General features: G+C 37.8%; 1 protein-coding gene across 6 annotated transcripts in view; it reads right to left on the bottom strand.

Annotated features, from left to right (window-relative positions):
• The window catches only part of AHCTF1 (AT-hook containing transcription factor 1), a 77,744-nt gene extending 62,283 nt beyond the window's left edge, over positions 1 to 15,461 (bottom strand). For 3 of the 6 annotated variants that reach the window (XM_057728972.1, XM_057728977.1, XM_057728975.1), the window contains exons 1-3: positions 15,002 to 15,396; positions 2,645 to 2,772; positions 577 to 830 (exon numbers count right to left, since the gene is read on the bottom strand). In XM_057728972.1, the coding sequence (XP_057584955.1) occupies positions 577 to 830; positions 2,645 to 2,765 (375 nt within the window). In that variant the 5' untranslated portion in view covers positions 2,766 to 2,772; positions 15,002 to 15,396. Of the gene's footprint in view, positions 1 to 576; positions 831 to 2,644; positions 2,773 to 7,023; positions 7,043 to 15,001; positions 15,398 to 15,444 lie in introns of those variants that run through there. The other 3 variants (XM_057728973.1, XM_057728976.1, XM_057728974.1) reach the window with 3 other exon arrangements.
• Positions 15,462 to 16,077: the final 616 nt, after the last annotated feature.

Raw genomic sequence — 16,077 nt, 5'->3', positions numbered from 1 at the left:
GAACCTTGTTGTTTATCCATCCTATATATAATAGCTTGCCTCTGCTAATCCTAAACTCCCATTCCCCCCCATCCCTCCTTTGAAGATCACAAGTCTGTTCTCTATATCTGTGAGTCTGTTTTTTTTCATAGATATGCTGCTTTGTATCATATTTTAGATTCCACATATAAGTGATATACGGTATCTGTCTTTCTCTTTCTGTCTTACTTTGCCTAGTATGATCATCTCTAGGTCCATCCATGTTGCTGCAAATGGCATTATTTCATTCTTTTCGATGACTGAGTAATATTCCATCGGGGTGTGTGTGTGTGTGTGTGTGTGTGTGTGTGTGTGTGTGTACACCACATCTTCTTTATCCAAGTAAAGTTTTATTTTAAATGTTATGTTGCTTTGATAATATATTTTTAACCTCTCTATTTTAAACTTTTTAATTAAAAATAACAAACTTCCATAAAAGTAATCTAATTACAAATGTATATAGCTCAATGAATTTTCACAAAGTGAACACAACCCACGAAACCAGTAGAGGTTCGGTTTTGAAAACAGAATGTCCACGTTATCTTAAGCAGTACTTACCCTTCCAGGAAGAACAACTGCTTTTACCACTCTTGATAAACCAAGGTCATAAAGACAGAGAACACTGCCTTCTGCTTCTTCCAATCCGATTAATAATCCAGTTCTCTTCTGCCAAGAGAATTCTTTCACAGCTAGGACTATAGGAGGCTGTTCATTCACTCCACTGAATCTATATGCAGACAACCGCTCTCCTGTTAGAGAGTTTACTACCTCAAGTTGTGGACCACAAGCCAAGCAAGCAAGTCCATTTTTCCCTAGAAGAAAAAAGAAATTAAAAATGTCGCTTATTTTAATATTGTATGTCTACAACAAAACTAAACAGCAGTTAGCTCTTTTACATATATAACTCATTATCTCCAAATTGAAATCTAAGCATTTATAGAACCCAGTGGTCCTCAAATTAGTAAAATAAATTGAACTACTAATGCAATAAATGTCCAGTCAGTAAAAGCACCATGCTATATGTTTAAATACATTATCTCATCTACTCCTCATTATACCTCAATACAGAAATAAGGCAAGTAAACTTTCATACAACTGTATGAATGAATAACTTGCCCAAAACATACATGGCTACGAACACCAGAGCCAGAAGTGGATCCCAAGTCTGTTTAATTCCCAATCTCATATTTTTACTACATTATATACCTTAAGAGTTAAACTAGGTGCTATGGGAGTTGTAAAAACTTAACACCATTCTATCACTGAAGAGTTCAAAATCTGAGAAGACAAGACATAACCAGTATAATAAGAGGAAATATCAGAAGCCCTTCTTGGCCCCTGACTAGTCATGTCTTGATTTTATTCTGTATGCAATCTAAAGTAACTGGAGGGTTTTAAGCAGGACAGTGACAATCTATGTTTTTAAATGTTAGTCCAGCTGCTAAGCAGAGAATGGACAAAAAGGTGGGGCCAGAGCCAAAGTAGGGAGATGGTACCCTATGCTTGGTTGGTGGCCATGAAAAGAGGAAAGTGGATTGACTAGAGATTCATCTCAGAAGCAGAAATAAAAGGAATTACTTGCTGATGAATAATAAATAGGGAGGGAAGTAATACAGAAGAATCAAGAACTAAACCCTGAATTTTCCCTTGAACAACTAGATGAATGATGTTGATTTTTACTACTAAATTTGTGATTTCTACCATACATCCAAATAGATAGCTGTATATACTAGATTATAGCTGAGAGAGGATAAAGAGTTTAAAAAAAAATAGCATGGCATGGGGGGACCCAGAATGCATGGGTTCAAAGCTCATTTTTGCCACTTGCTTTCTATGTAACTTGCTTTCTATGTTACTTAATCTATTTCTATGATTCTCAGTTACACAGAACAGTGCCTAAGTAGAAAAACCTAGTACTTATTGCACCTCAATGAAAAGTTGTTACAGTGCCTAGTATGTAACAGCAGTACTGTAATTACCTTTAATATTCAACAGAATAGCACTATAAATAGCTAAATCACTGACCTATATGTTTTGTTGTCTTCCTGCTAGGAAGGGTGGCTATAAAATTCATTTTCAGAAAACTCTTCTGCAATATATTTCAATATATTGAAATCCATAATTTAATGGCTTCTTTGGTATAATTCTCTGCTGTATTATATAATCTAAAACATCATTATTATTAAGATCTTATTCAGATTAATGGAATTAAGAAATAAGACTTTCTGGATATATTGTATCACCTAGGGTACTACAATCAGGTTTTTCTACTCATAAGACTGTTCAGGTAGTAATCTAATCACCAATAAAACTAACTAATTATAAAGGAAAACCACCCATATATTATTTCTACTTTCCAAATGCATATACTCAATACCAAAAGATGTAAAATACATGGTATCGCAATAAGGAAAAATGAACTAAGATACCCCAGGAGATTTGATGAAAATGTGCTCAGGTAGGTAGAAATTATTACATACATAGTTGTAGATGTAGTATACTTACATAAGACCACTCTAAGCAGGTTTTGCTTTCTTCCCTTCCATGTTAAAGGAACTGCAATATATGCTTATTATTATTTATCCAAATCAATCAAATTAGTAAATCTTCAGCAAGTTTATTTTACCTGCAGCAAACTTTCCACGAAGCACAGATTCTAATGTTATTTCGTCTTCTCCAAGGGCTTGGATAGTCACTTCTGGGAACTGCAGAAGACCACTAGTCACTTGTGCTGTTAGGTCTCGCATACTTCCACTGCAAATATTTTTAAAGTAAGATTATTGTGATGTATCTGTACTATAAGACACCTGATTATCTCTAGTTAGAGGAAGGGGAAAAAAGAAAAACAAAAAGTTACCATACAGCAAAAGCAAATAAACTGACACTAAAATCTGATTATGAAATACATATTATGTGCTTTGGGTCTAAGATATTCTCTCCTAAGAAAGTATTTCCCAAAACAGCCTTAGAAGAGTAAAGATTCATTACACCAGATGTCCTAAGGACATACATGAGTGCCTAGATTCTTCAAAGACTGGGTTCAATGCAATTAATCTTACTGTTTCATTTACTTTCAAAGAATGCTTCACACACAAAACAGGAAAAATTGCTATTATTTTAGAAAAGTTGCCACTACAGTAAAAGGAAAAAGTCCATGAAAAATGTGCAAACCCACAGTAACCTCAGGAATTGAGTTTGGCACATGTCTAACTGGATAGAAAAAAAATCTAAAATTATTTTTCATTTCCAGTGTACACAAGACTAGATTTCTTAAATGACTCTCCCACTGTATACAATGAAAAATGATGGCTGAAATATAAAAGTATCTTTTTGAATGATTACACAGTTGGCAAAGTTAAAAGTGGAAACAGTAGGAATTTTGATATATAAGCTGGCCCTGGGTGTTGAGGAGTAACTACTAAATCCAGTTCTGCTGACCCTGATCTTGTTTTGAGCATCTTGAGGTCCACAGAGGCTGAGGAAAAGGCTTACGGCTAACCTCCTGTCACTCCCATTAAAATCCAAAAGGCTATATCATCAGCATAAAAGTCAGTGAGAGAAACACCCTCTGTGCAGGACAGGGAGCAAAAAAGCTGTTCTTTTTGACCATGGATGAAAGGTTCTGCACAGAAAATTTCCCTTCTTTCAAATTAGTGGCCAGAATTCAAGCTATGTTACCAGAAAAAACCCAGGTGAAGAATATTATAAAGTAGTGTCAGATTGGTAATGCTCCAAGAAACCACCAAATATTTTCTGGAATCTCAAAGAGTTCTCAAAGATCAAGTGCCAAGAAAATGAGCTTATAACCAAAATAACAAAACATTAACGAGGATATCATGATCAACAGCCAGCACAATCAGCCTATCAAAGACTTCATTCAGATACTGAAATGATCAGAGAACAGAAAATGAGTATGTATAATAGGTTTAAAGAAATCAAAAACCTAGTTTGCTAATGAGGAATAAACTTTAAAAATTATAATGAAAACTGGTCAAGTAGATTTGAGAGGAAAAAAAGAACTTCTGGAATGAAAAATAAGTAAAATTTAGAACTCAATGGGGGAAAAAACCTCAATGGAGCAATGAGAATGTAGCAGCTACAACACAACAATATGGACAAACATCAGAGTATATTATCAAACAAAAGTAGAGAAAATACATGCAGAATTACATTTACATAAAGTTTAAAACACTGCAAAACTAAACAAAATATTGCCTACGAATACAAACACACACAGCAAAAGTATGAACAAAACAATGGAAACCATAAAGTCCACAACAGGTTACCTATGAGAGGAGCGAAAGGGGAATGAAATGGAGAACACATAAGGGACTCCAACTAATGGTAATTTTCTTTTTCTAAGACTTGGTAGCAAGTTCATAGGTATTCTTTGCATCATGCTTCTTCATAACTTACAAATATTCTTTTGTACCCACTTAACAAATAATCCTTTTGTACCTACTTAATAGTCAATAAAAACAAACTCAAAAGATAAGAAAGGCAGTAGAGAGAGAAAATGTAGCACAGAGAGACAAAGAGATGAGTAGTTAAAAATTACAGACAATACAGGGAGAAAATCTAACATATGTTTATGCAGAATCCCCTGAAATATAACTCTAATAGCAAGGAGGAGGCAATATTCTAAAAGATGTTTCCCAAATTTGTAGAGACAAACTAATTCTCTGAAATCAGGAAGACCAGTGAATCCTAGCTCAAATAAACAAAAAGAAATGATTTTTCAACAACAGTGGAACTCAGAAGTCTGGAATATCTTTAAAATTCTAAGCAAAAATAGTTGTCAACCTATAATTTATATATCACTGAAATTATCCCCCATAACAAATATGAAAACACATTTTTGGACAAAAACTGAGTTTAACACAAACAGATCCTCCCTTAAAGGGAATTCCAGAGGGAGGCTTCAGATAGAATAATGATCAGACACAACTTCTGATATACAAAAAGAATGGTGTATCAAAGTACTGGTGTATCAAATAAATGGGAAAATCTAAAGTCTGGACAACATAACAACAATCAATAATAATGGTTAAAGTACTGGATTTAAATAAAGCATCTGTAATCCTCTTGTCCTAAGAGAACGAAGAGACATTTGATTTTAGACTTTGTTACATATCCATGTAGTGGTAGTTTCCATAACAGCAAAATACTAAAAATAACCAAACAGAATAAAAAGGAATCTGCTTTATCAGATACCAAAAACATACTATTATTCCATACATTATAATAATTAAAACTGTAATAATTATAATACGCTAGTAATGGACAAATAGATCAATGAAACGATAATTCAGACAGAATCACAAAAATTTAGTAGATGATGTAAGCATATTCGGATATTTCAAATCAGAGCGGAAGTATGGACTAATCAATTAATGGTATTGGTACAATTTGCTACTCATTTCCAGCAAAGTTACACATTGGTAGAGCAAAGTTACACACCTTACCCACACACATACTACTACACACTCCTCCCCTAACATCTAGAAAATGAATAAAAGTATGTGTGCGTGCATGTCATGAAACAATAGAGAAGAAGGTGAGTTCAAAAAATCGACAGAATTCTAATATCTTTCAGTTTGGAAAGAAGTAAACTAAAAGGGTGAATAGATAAACCTAGGAAAACTCCAGGAAAATTTCAGGTCTAGAAGCTTCTCATTATATACTACATATCATATGACCTCATGAGAGGGCCATCTTTTAGGGCACTGTGCTCCTTTCTTGGGAGAAAGGCATTAACGTCCAAAAGTGTCTCCCTGGCAGGAGACTGACACCAGGTACAAGTCATTTTACCAGGTACATGGTTCCCCAGCAGGGACTACATGCAATTGTAACAGCCACTTTCAGAAAATAAAATCAATACTATCAAATTGAAACCTATGGCAAAACAATAGTTAACAGCCACTCTTAATAGATCTTTCTTTAAAAAAAGGGGGGGGGGGGGGGGAGAACAAAAGGAAAAAAAAAACAAAAACCCAGCACTTTTATAAAGAAATGACTGCTGTGGTAAAAGAATTATTATAAGCTTAACAATTCCTGTCTAATTTTAGTTTTTTCTTATAAAATTAATTTTCTAACAAATAAGATTTATAGTCTACTTCATTTCATAAAACTAGTCTCTGTATGAAATCTTCTATCTGTATAACTGACTACAGAGATGTCTGAAATACAAAACATTACTACTATTTACTTCTGTGTGACCCAAATCTGGGGTGATTTGCTCCTTTCTCTATACTTTTTGGTATGGCTTGGGTTTTTTTTTTAATGTTTTTCACTTTTATAAAATCAATAATTAAGGAATTTTTTGAAAACAAAATAAAAAAACTTTGAAAATACAGAAGATATGTATATAATCTAAGATGGGAAGAAGGTGCAAATCAACCTAATATTCACTAACCAAGAAAATGCCATGTTAAATCATGATACCATTTTTGCCAACCACTGTCAAAGGTACAGGGAAACACACATGTTTATACACTCTTGTGGGAACATAAACCCCAAAAGCCTTTTTGGAAGATAATTTGCCAGGCCCCAATTTTACACAGACAAATCTTTTGACTTGGCAATTCTAGAATTTTTGTTTCCTACAGGTAAAAGATTTATATTCTTTACCTTATCATCAGATCATCATATCAGATCATCAGGAGAAAGAAATCACTGCTACGCCATGGCTTCAAATATTGTATGACAGCAACACCACATTCCTTCCCAAGTGACAGACACTTCTAACCATTTATATGGATGCTTCCATTGCACCTCAAATACAACATTTCCAAAATGAAACAATCTTTCTCCCTCCTCTCTACAGATTTGTTCCTTTTCTTCTTTTTCTTCCCTTGGTTAATGATTCCATCACCTGCCCAGAAACTTTGAGGACTTAGTTAAAACAACGATTTCTTCGAAAAAAGCTTTCCTTGTCCGGGTTAAGTTACAATTCTATTTGTTCCTGATGAACCTGGTACTTCCTCTATCATGGATGTTACTTACCGCACTCCATAACTGCCTCTTTGTATCCCCAACTAGAAAGTTCTTAGGAGACAGGTCGGATCTTGCTTATTTTAATCCCAGTAGTTTCCACACTGGAGGGAGTAAAGAATATTGCTTGACTACATGAATAAATGGTTTCCAATACAAGTGGTCACCAAAAACTGCCTATTAATAAAAAAAAAATCTGCAATCGAGTCCATTATTTCTATTCCTAGTGACTCAGCCTTTGTCAAAAACTAGACAAATGGTTTTTATCTCCAGTCTCCCATTTTTTCTGGTCATTCTATAATAGGCAAGTACTTACTCTCACTACCAATTCACGTGAAAAGAAAAAATAGATTTGAAAAGGTTACTCAAAAAGTTAACAAAACATGAGTTATAATTTTCTGTTCTGGCATGCTATTTTCTAAGCAAAAATCTGATCCACTACCTCAAAAAAATATATGTCACCATTAACTCAAAAAACTCAAAAAAAGCTACGTTTCAGGGGTTTACTAGGTGGCGCAGTGGTTAAGAACCCGCCTGCCAATGCAGGGGACACGGGTTCGATCCCTGGGCTGGGAAAATCCCACATGCCACAGAGCAACTAAGCCAGTGTGCTGCAGCTACTGAAGCCCATGTGCCTAGAGCCCATGCTCCGCAAGACGCCATGGCAAAGAGGAGCTCACGCACCACAACAAAGAGCAGCCCTGCTTGCCGCAACTAGAGAAAGCCCACGTGTAGTAACAAAGACCCAACACAGCCAATAAATTAAAAAAAAAAAAAAAAAAAAAAAGCTACGTTTCAGATTTCCTAGTCATTTAAAGTGGAAGTTTTTTTAAATCCAAAACAGATCCAAAAGTACAATCAAATATAAAGTGATTAGGCTATCATTACTATAACATATAGTCAGTGGAAAGCAATGACCATTAGCCTCTCAGAGCTATATTAAACATCTTACATTTACATGATGGTCCTAGGCTCAAGCTTAGATGCTGAAAGCATTACATTTTCACAAATTGATTGTATCCCTCTCCTCCTAAGTATTTTAGTACCAAAGAAAATCTTATACAAATTTAGGTAGGAAAGGCCACAATCACATTGTTACTATGTTGGTTTCACCTGTGATGGCCTACTATAGCCTTGATTTAAAAAACCAGTGTAATGGTAAATTGAAGTTAATACATTTTTCCTATTAAACTTAAAACCAAAATCATTTCCCTAGAGCCAAAACCTTCCAAATTCCATACACTTTGGGTAGCTTTTCCCAAAGTTCAGTCAGTGGAGTGTTCATGGACATCAAACAAAAACGTTCCATGAACACTGCAATTCAGTCAAGACTACCTGAACAGAATTATTAGAAGGCTTTCACAAAGCGATTCTAAAATCCATCTGAAAGGTGCACAATAATCAATTTTTTGAAAATAAAATATAATAAATGTTCCATTTCTCAGGCTGGATGTGTTTTCTGTTATGCTCTTTTTAACATAAAACAAAGATTATGACATGGAAGTACTGGCTCAAACAGTCTCAATATTTAAAAAGAGAATTGTAATGTCTATTCCCAATATATTCTCACACCTAAAAAAAGAAATAAAATATATGAAAACAAGTTGTTCAGACACTGGACAATAGGTAGCACAGGACAGTGGCTCCTAAGAGAAGAAAACAAACAAGATGACCTCTAGGACTGTCCCAGGTTACTATATATAGAGTGTATCCAGAACACAGCAGAGAGAGGGAACCCGAATAGAACTCAAGGGTCTCCTTGAGCTGAGGAGATGGAGTTGAGAATTCGAAAGGTAGCTAGAATTCACAGGGCAGAGTACTGCAGTACAAAGGGTCATACAAAGAGCTCCAGAGATCTGCAGTGGGTTCCCCTGAATCTTCATATGATTAGCATAAGCAATGTAAGGAAACCACCAGAGGCAAAGGAATAAATCATTGGAAAAGTAGAGGAGAAATAATCCCCAAAGTGCACACAGGCCCAGGTATAGCTCCAGAGTGAAAAAACAAAACAAACAAAAAACAAAAACAAAAACAAACTATAACACATGGGCACTGAGTAGAGTACTGAGTAGAGTACTCAGAAAGGTACTGACTGCTTCAGTAGTAGGGAGAAAAATGAGCCCTTGTCTAAAGGCTGCTCTGGTCTAAAAAAGCTCAAAAAGCAAGCCTCAAAAGAATCAAACTGGTTCCAAGAAACTTAGCTGCATCCCAAAACAAAGCTCAAGAATATATAAATGATTGCAAAAATATTCAGTACTTAAGAAAATAAAATCTATAATGTTAACAAATGGAAACGGACCTAGAAATCACACAGAGGTTAGAATTACTAGACGAGAACACTAAATCAGTTATTCTAGCTACAGTCCCTCAGTCCAACAAAATAGAGGAATGCATGAACATGTTAAGGAAAGATCTGGAAGATATAAAAAAGTCTAAATCAAATTTCTGGAGATGAGAAATACATTGGATGGGATTAACAGGTTAGACATAGAAAGTATTAGTTAACTTAACCACTCACAGTAGAAATAATCTAAATAAAATAAAGCACAGAAAGAAAAAAGGCTGGGGTGAGAAGGGAAAGAAGAGTGCATTGGAGAGCTATGAAACAACCTCAAGTGATCTAATACGTGTAACAGGAATCTCCAAAAGGAGAGGACAGAAATATTTGGAAAACTAATGGCCAAATTCTTCCTAAATTTGATGAAAACTACAAACCCACAAATCAATAAGGTCAGTAAACTTCAAGTATGAGAAACATAAACTCCAAAATATTAATACATCCTAATCAAGGGACAAAGAGAAAATCTTAAAGTAGCACACTGCAGAGGAACAAAGATAAGAATTACAGAGACATCTCACTGAAAACAATGCAAGCCAGAAACAGTAGAACAATGTATTTTAGACATAGAAAGTATGAGTTAACTTAACCACCCACAGTAGAAATTATCTAAAAGTTCTGAAAGAAAGATGTCAACCTAGAATTCTATATCCAGTGAAAATATCTTTTAAAAATGAAGGCAAAATAAAGAACTTTCAGACATGGAGAACTGAAAAGATAGTCACCAGCAGATCTGCACTACAAGGAATGTTAAAAGAATTCCTTCAGGCAGAAGCAAAATGATACTAGGTGGAAATCAGGATCTACGTAAAAGAACACAGACCACCAAAAAAGGTCAAAACACTTTTTTTCTTATTTTCAATCTTTTTAAAAGACAACTGTCTATTTGAAGCTAAAGTGACAGCAATATATTGAGGACAAATGACACAATAGCACAAAGCCCTAGAGAGGAGAAATAGAAGCGTACTGCTACAAGGTTCTTACGCTATACACGAAATGCTATGTTGTTTGAAGACAGACTGTAATAATTTAAAGATGTACACTAGAAACCTTAAAATAACCATTAAACACAAACACACACACAAGAAGATATAGTTAATAAGCCAGTGAAAGATAAAATATCATCATGAAAAGTTAACCCAAAAGATGGTATAAAGAGAGAAAAAAGAACAAATGGCTAAATGGGAAAAGAATCTGAAAAAGAACAGATACATGAATGTGTATAACTGAATCACTTTGCTGTACACCTGAAACTAATATAACATTGTTAATCAGCTATACTCCAATATAAAATAGTTAAAAAAAAAGGACAAATGGGACAAATAAAAAAATAGGAAGATGGTAGATTGAAACCTAACCATATTACATCACTAATTACATTAAAATGACTTTAACATTCTAATTAAAAAACAAAGATTGGTTAGATTGCATAAAAAAGCAAGACCAAGTTTAAATAAAAAGTCTAGAAAGGTTAAAAGTAAAATAATGGAAAATATATCATGCTAACATTAATAAAAAAAAAAACAGTAACAACTTATTAATATCAAAGTAGAATTCAGAGCAAAGAATAATACCGGGGATAAAGAGGGTCATTTCATAACAATAAAGGGGTCAATTCTGACACAAAGGAGCTCAAAAAAATGTTAAGTGAATGAAAAATTTTTCCAAATTTAGATGTTAGCTTTTGAATCTACAGGGCAAAAACTGGCTTCTGGCTTCAAGACCTTTCAAATCCTGTATTTACAGTATTAATTTTAACATTTTAAGCACACTGGGGAGAACTTCTAAAAATTCTATTAGCAAGAAATCTTACATAAAAACATTTATATCTAGATACACGTCTTCACAAAAGCACATTAAGCAGCTATGTTCAGCACTGTACAAAATTAGAGTCCTAGCCTTTATGACATGCCAATATTGGCAACCTCTAAAAAGGAATGTACAAAGTTTCAACTCCTTCCAAGGTCTAGATAGGCATAGCAGGAACACTGTGCCTAATGTCAATGAAAATACTGTCCATTTTCTTGATAAAGCACAGATGGACGGTCACTCCCTTCTCAAAAACCTTCAATGACTCTCCCCTACTGCATATAAAAACTGACATCTTCAGCCACAGGTAACCAAGACCCTCCACAATCTGACAGTCTCAGACTATCTCTACAGGTTTGTCTCCCCAGGCCCCTTCCTTCAACAGTTTGCTACTGCCTAGCATAGTCATTCTTTTATTTATGTTGTTCCCTCCTCCATCTCCTGCCAAAGCCTCATTTAAGGACTAGATTCCCAGTGTGGTCTGGGTAGATCAATCCTTTCCTATTTAATTTCATCTCTGAGCTCACCCCCTTCCACATTTATGTTAGCAATCCTAAAAATAATTCTTGAAATCCATTATTTGTATTTGCCAGTCTTCCCCACAATACTATGAATTCCAAAGAAGGCAAAAATCATACCTTATTCCTGTAAATTCCAGAGGGTCACAATGCCTTGCAACTAACAGGTCCTAAACATGTCATAAATTAGAATAGCAAGATACTAGCAGGGACAGGAGTAGACATGTTGAACCAAATCAATTTTTAAAAACTCAACATTCTTAAAACCCAACAAGAAAACAAACAACCCAATTAAAAAATGGCCAAAGATCTTAACAGACACCTCACTAAAGAAGATATACACATGCCAAATAAGCACATGAAAAGATGCTCCACATTTTACGACATCAGGAAAATGCAAATTCAATGACATACCACTACACACTTTACTAGAATGGACAAAATCCAGACCTGACAACAACCAAATGCTTGTGAGAATGTGGAGCAACAGGAACGCTCATTCACTGATGCTGGAAATGCAAAATGGTACTGCCACTTCGGAAGACAGTTGGGCAGTTTCTTACAAAACTAAACATACCCTTACCATTTGATCTAGCAATCACACGTCTTGGTATTTACGCAAAGGAGTTGAAAACTTACACAAAACACAAAAAACTGCACATGGATATCTTTAACAGTTTCATGTATTAATAATCATCAAAACCTGGAAAAAACCAGGATGTCCTTCAGTAGGTGAATCGATAAACAGTAGTACATCCAAACAATGAAACATTATGCAGTGCTGAAAAGAAATGAGTTATCAAGCCAAGTTTTCTTGGAAGAAAATTAAATGCATATTATAAAGCAAAAGAAGCCCATCTGAAAAGGCTACTATAGTGCATGATTCCAACAATAGGACAATTCTGAAAAAAGTTAAAAGTATGGAGACAAAAAGATCAGTGGGTGCCAGAGGTTAGCAGAGGGAGGGACAGATATGGGGAACACAGAGGATTCCTAGGGTGGTGAACCCACACTGAATGATACTATAATGCTGGATACATGCCATCAGACATTTACCCAAATTCATAGAATGTACAACACCAAGAGTGAATAGTAATGTAAACTATGGCCTCTGGGTGATGATGTGTCAACGCAGGTTCATCAATGGTAACAAATCCAGTATAGTAGCGGATGTTGATAATGGGGGAAGTTATGCATGACTAGGAGCAGGGAAGGCATATACTGGAAATCTCTGCACCTTCCACTCAATTTTGCTGTGAATTTAAAACTACTCTAAAAAATAAAGTGTATTAAAAAGAAAAAAACTCAATATTGGATCCAACTTGTTTTTAAATTAAGTATACCTTGTTTCAATATTAAGAAGCAAAGCAGAATTTGCAAAAGTACTGGTAAAGATACTGACACAATGCCAAAAATCAGTTGTGTGAAATACACACATCCTAGAAGACTGCTAAAATATACTACAGAAAATAAAACTCTATAATCTAGTTGTTCAGTAATTATATTGCAACATATACTGAGCAAACATTTCTACAAAACATTTTGTATGCATTTTTACTTTTTTTGAAAGACTAAATAAGAGTTATGATATAAATGTAAACTATCCATGGACCCAGAAACTTCCAGCCTTTTAGCAGTTGTTCTTTCAAACTTAATTCAAACAGTTATTAATCACCAACTACTTTTAAAACACTGCGTTGGGGAGGGAATGCAAGGGCGGAAAGATGACCTACTTCATGACCTCACGGAGTTCACATTCTAGGAGATACATAATTAACCATGAAAATAAATGCTACAATAAAGGTATATATTCTGTGAGATCCCAGGAAAGAAGTGGGATAAACAAAAATGAAAGTGTACAGAAAAGATGCATTTAAGCTAAGGAGGATTTGAAAGCTGAAAACCTGAAAAAAGCAGAGATGACACTCCAGGCTGAAGGACATGAGCAAAGGAACATCAAAGTACATCTTCAAGAAAATGGGCCCAGGATTAGGGATGATTCTGGAATAGCTGAAGCATAAATTTGTGAACAGTTGAGGGTGGACAGTGGACAAGATTTACTGTAGAGACTGTTGACCTAACCTAGGCAAATGAGACTTCATTCTGCACAAAAAAATGCAAAATCTCAGAAATTTTTCATGGTTAGGAAAGAAACAATGTTTTGTTTCCTCCTAAATCAAGATGTGTCCATCCCAAAACGGCTGTATAACAATCTTTTTAAAAAAATTGTTTTAAATACTTATTGCTGTTTTCGCGAATCAGTGAGATTTTGGTACTAGGTTATTGAAAAATTAGAATAAAAAGTTACAGTACAGGGAGAATGCAGATTATCCACAGCGCTTAACACACTCAGAGCATCCCTCAAACGTTAACTTGAGCTAGGCTTGTCATCCCTAGTTAAATCCTTCAAAATAAGTAAACCTACCCTAATTACTTCTCTCCTCACAGACTCAATGAAAGCTCACGAAAGAAAAGTTCTTAAAAATCTACTGGCTCTTTAGGATATTTTAAGAATAAAATGAAGTTTAGAGTTTCCAAGAGACCTGTATTTTATCCTAAAGGACCCACGTTCTCATCAAATATTTTCTCAAACTGCCCATCCGAAAAAAGATAACGGCTAGTTTGAACCTCGTTGGTTTCAAGAACAAATTAACCTCTCCATGCCCCCAAAACACTAAACGAGTAACAAAATCGTCCTCAAGTTTCCAGGTGGCACTAGCAAGGCAAGTTAATACCCATTCCAAGATGTACAATTATTTTTAAATCTCCTTTATCGAACCAATTCACTGCACTTTTCAAATCTCGAGGCAAACTTCTCCGCCCGGGACTCCCCTCTGCCAGGCCCAGGAGCCTGCAGAGCACACACCATCGTAAAGATAGGCTCAAAGTATCAGCAAGTTGCAGGGAGGGAGGCCCGCCCAAGGTCTCAGCCGCACCAGAGAACAGTGGGGACGAGGCGTCGCGGTCCAGGCCCTCCCGGAGAGCGTGAGGACACGGCTGCCGACACTTTAGGCGCGGGGGTTGGACCCCGAGGAGCCTCTCCGCCGCCATGTGCGGCCGCTCCGCCGAGAAGGTTATATAACAAACTCCCGGAGCCCTGGAGCGTGCCGCACCCGCCAACGCCCGCATTCGCCCCCTCGGGCAGTCTCCGCGAGCCGGGCCGCCGCGGCTCGCTGAGCGGCCACAAGCACGGCCTAGGCCCAGAGCGGGGAGGGCCCGGCGGGCCAGGCGCGGCGGGAGAAGCCCGGCCGCCACTCCGGGCCCAGGCCGCGCCGACCCGCCCTCCGCCGCCCCGGGCCCAACCCCCTCCTTGCCTTCCCCCTACCCGAGAAAGGCGGGTGACCGAGCCGCCGCGGCCGCCGAGTCCAGTGGGGCGCGAGGCTAGACGCGAGCTCCTCCCGCGCGGGTTCGTCACAGCATCTCCCGGGAGACACGGCCGCCACCGGCAGGGCGCGCACACCTCCGCCCGCGGAAGCTGCTTCTCTCCTTGGGGGCCTCCGCCTGCGACCGCCCGGGCCACCGCAGATCCACACCCCCGAGAGCGGGCCGGCCGGCCGACCGTTCAGCGACTAAAACGCAGCCGCTGCCTGCGCCGCGGTTCCGGGTCCTTCCCCACGCGACTCTGCCTCCTCCGCTCGGGCAGCGCAGGCCCCGCTTTGCGCATTACCCGCGGCGGACACACCGAGTCCCATAAGCCCGGGAGGGGAGGGGAGGGGCGGGACAGGCGGAGAGAGGTGGGAGACTGAAAGGAGATCGCGGGTTGAGGACCTGAGTTCTCGCGAGTGTTCCGGCCTTGGACGCCTGCTCTGCGGGAATTTCAAACGCTCAGTGAAAGGAGGTGGGGGAGGGAAAGGGAGGAAAGGGAAGCAGGGTCGGGAAGGGCAGCGTATTTACATAAAATAGGATCACCCCGCCTCCAAAGAGATAAAGGGAAGAAAGACTACGAATCCCACAATGCTTTGCGCGTGAAACCGCCCTTGGGCCCAGCGCGGAGTCGCGAGTAGTAGTCTGTTCCCTAAGTAGCGCCCACCTACCGATACCTCCCCGTGTCTTCTGTGGCGGGAGAGTCGCCGCATTATCTTCTGGCTCAGCTTGCTGGCGGCCACGTGATAATCTTTGCTCTCGGTGTTCTTTCTCCCTGTTCCGACTCTCCGTGCCAAAAGTGGGCGCCTCACTTTTGGTGAAACGCTTCTTTCCCCATCCTCTGTATTTTTAAGTATCCGAGCATGCTTTCGTGGTCAGAGGTGTTCATGAGGTCTAGTTTAATCTTCTAAGCCAAAATTTTACCCCAAATCACTTGCATGTTTGGTCACCCTGGGATTTCATTGTGGAAATTCTTTATATTTGGTGTTAGTATCTTTGAAGTAAGTCCCAGCACCACACACTCTTCAAACAAACGTA

Source organism: Hippopotamus amphibius, chromosome 3, assembly GCF_030028045.1.
Source record: "Hippopotamus amphibius kiboko isolate mHipAmp2 chromosome 3, mHipAmp2.hap2, whole genome shotgun sequence".
Lineage (NCBI taxonomy): Eukaryota > Metazoa > Chordata > Mammalia > Artiodactyla > Hippopotamidae > Hippopotamus > Hippopotamus amphibius.
The sequence above is the reverse complement of the archived record's forward strand: the minus strand, read 5'-3'. Positions and strand labels throughout refer to the sequence as shown.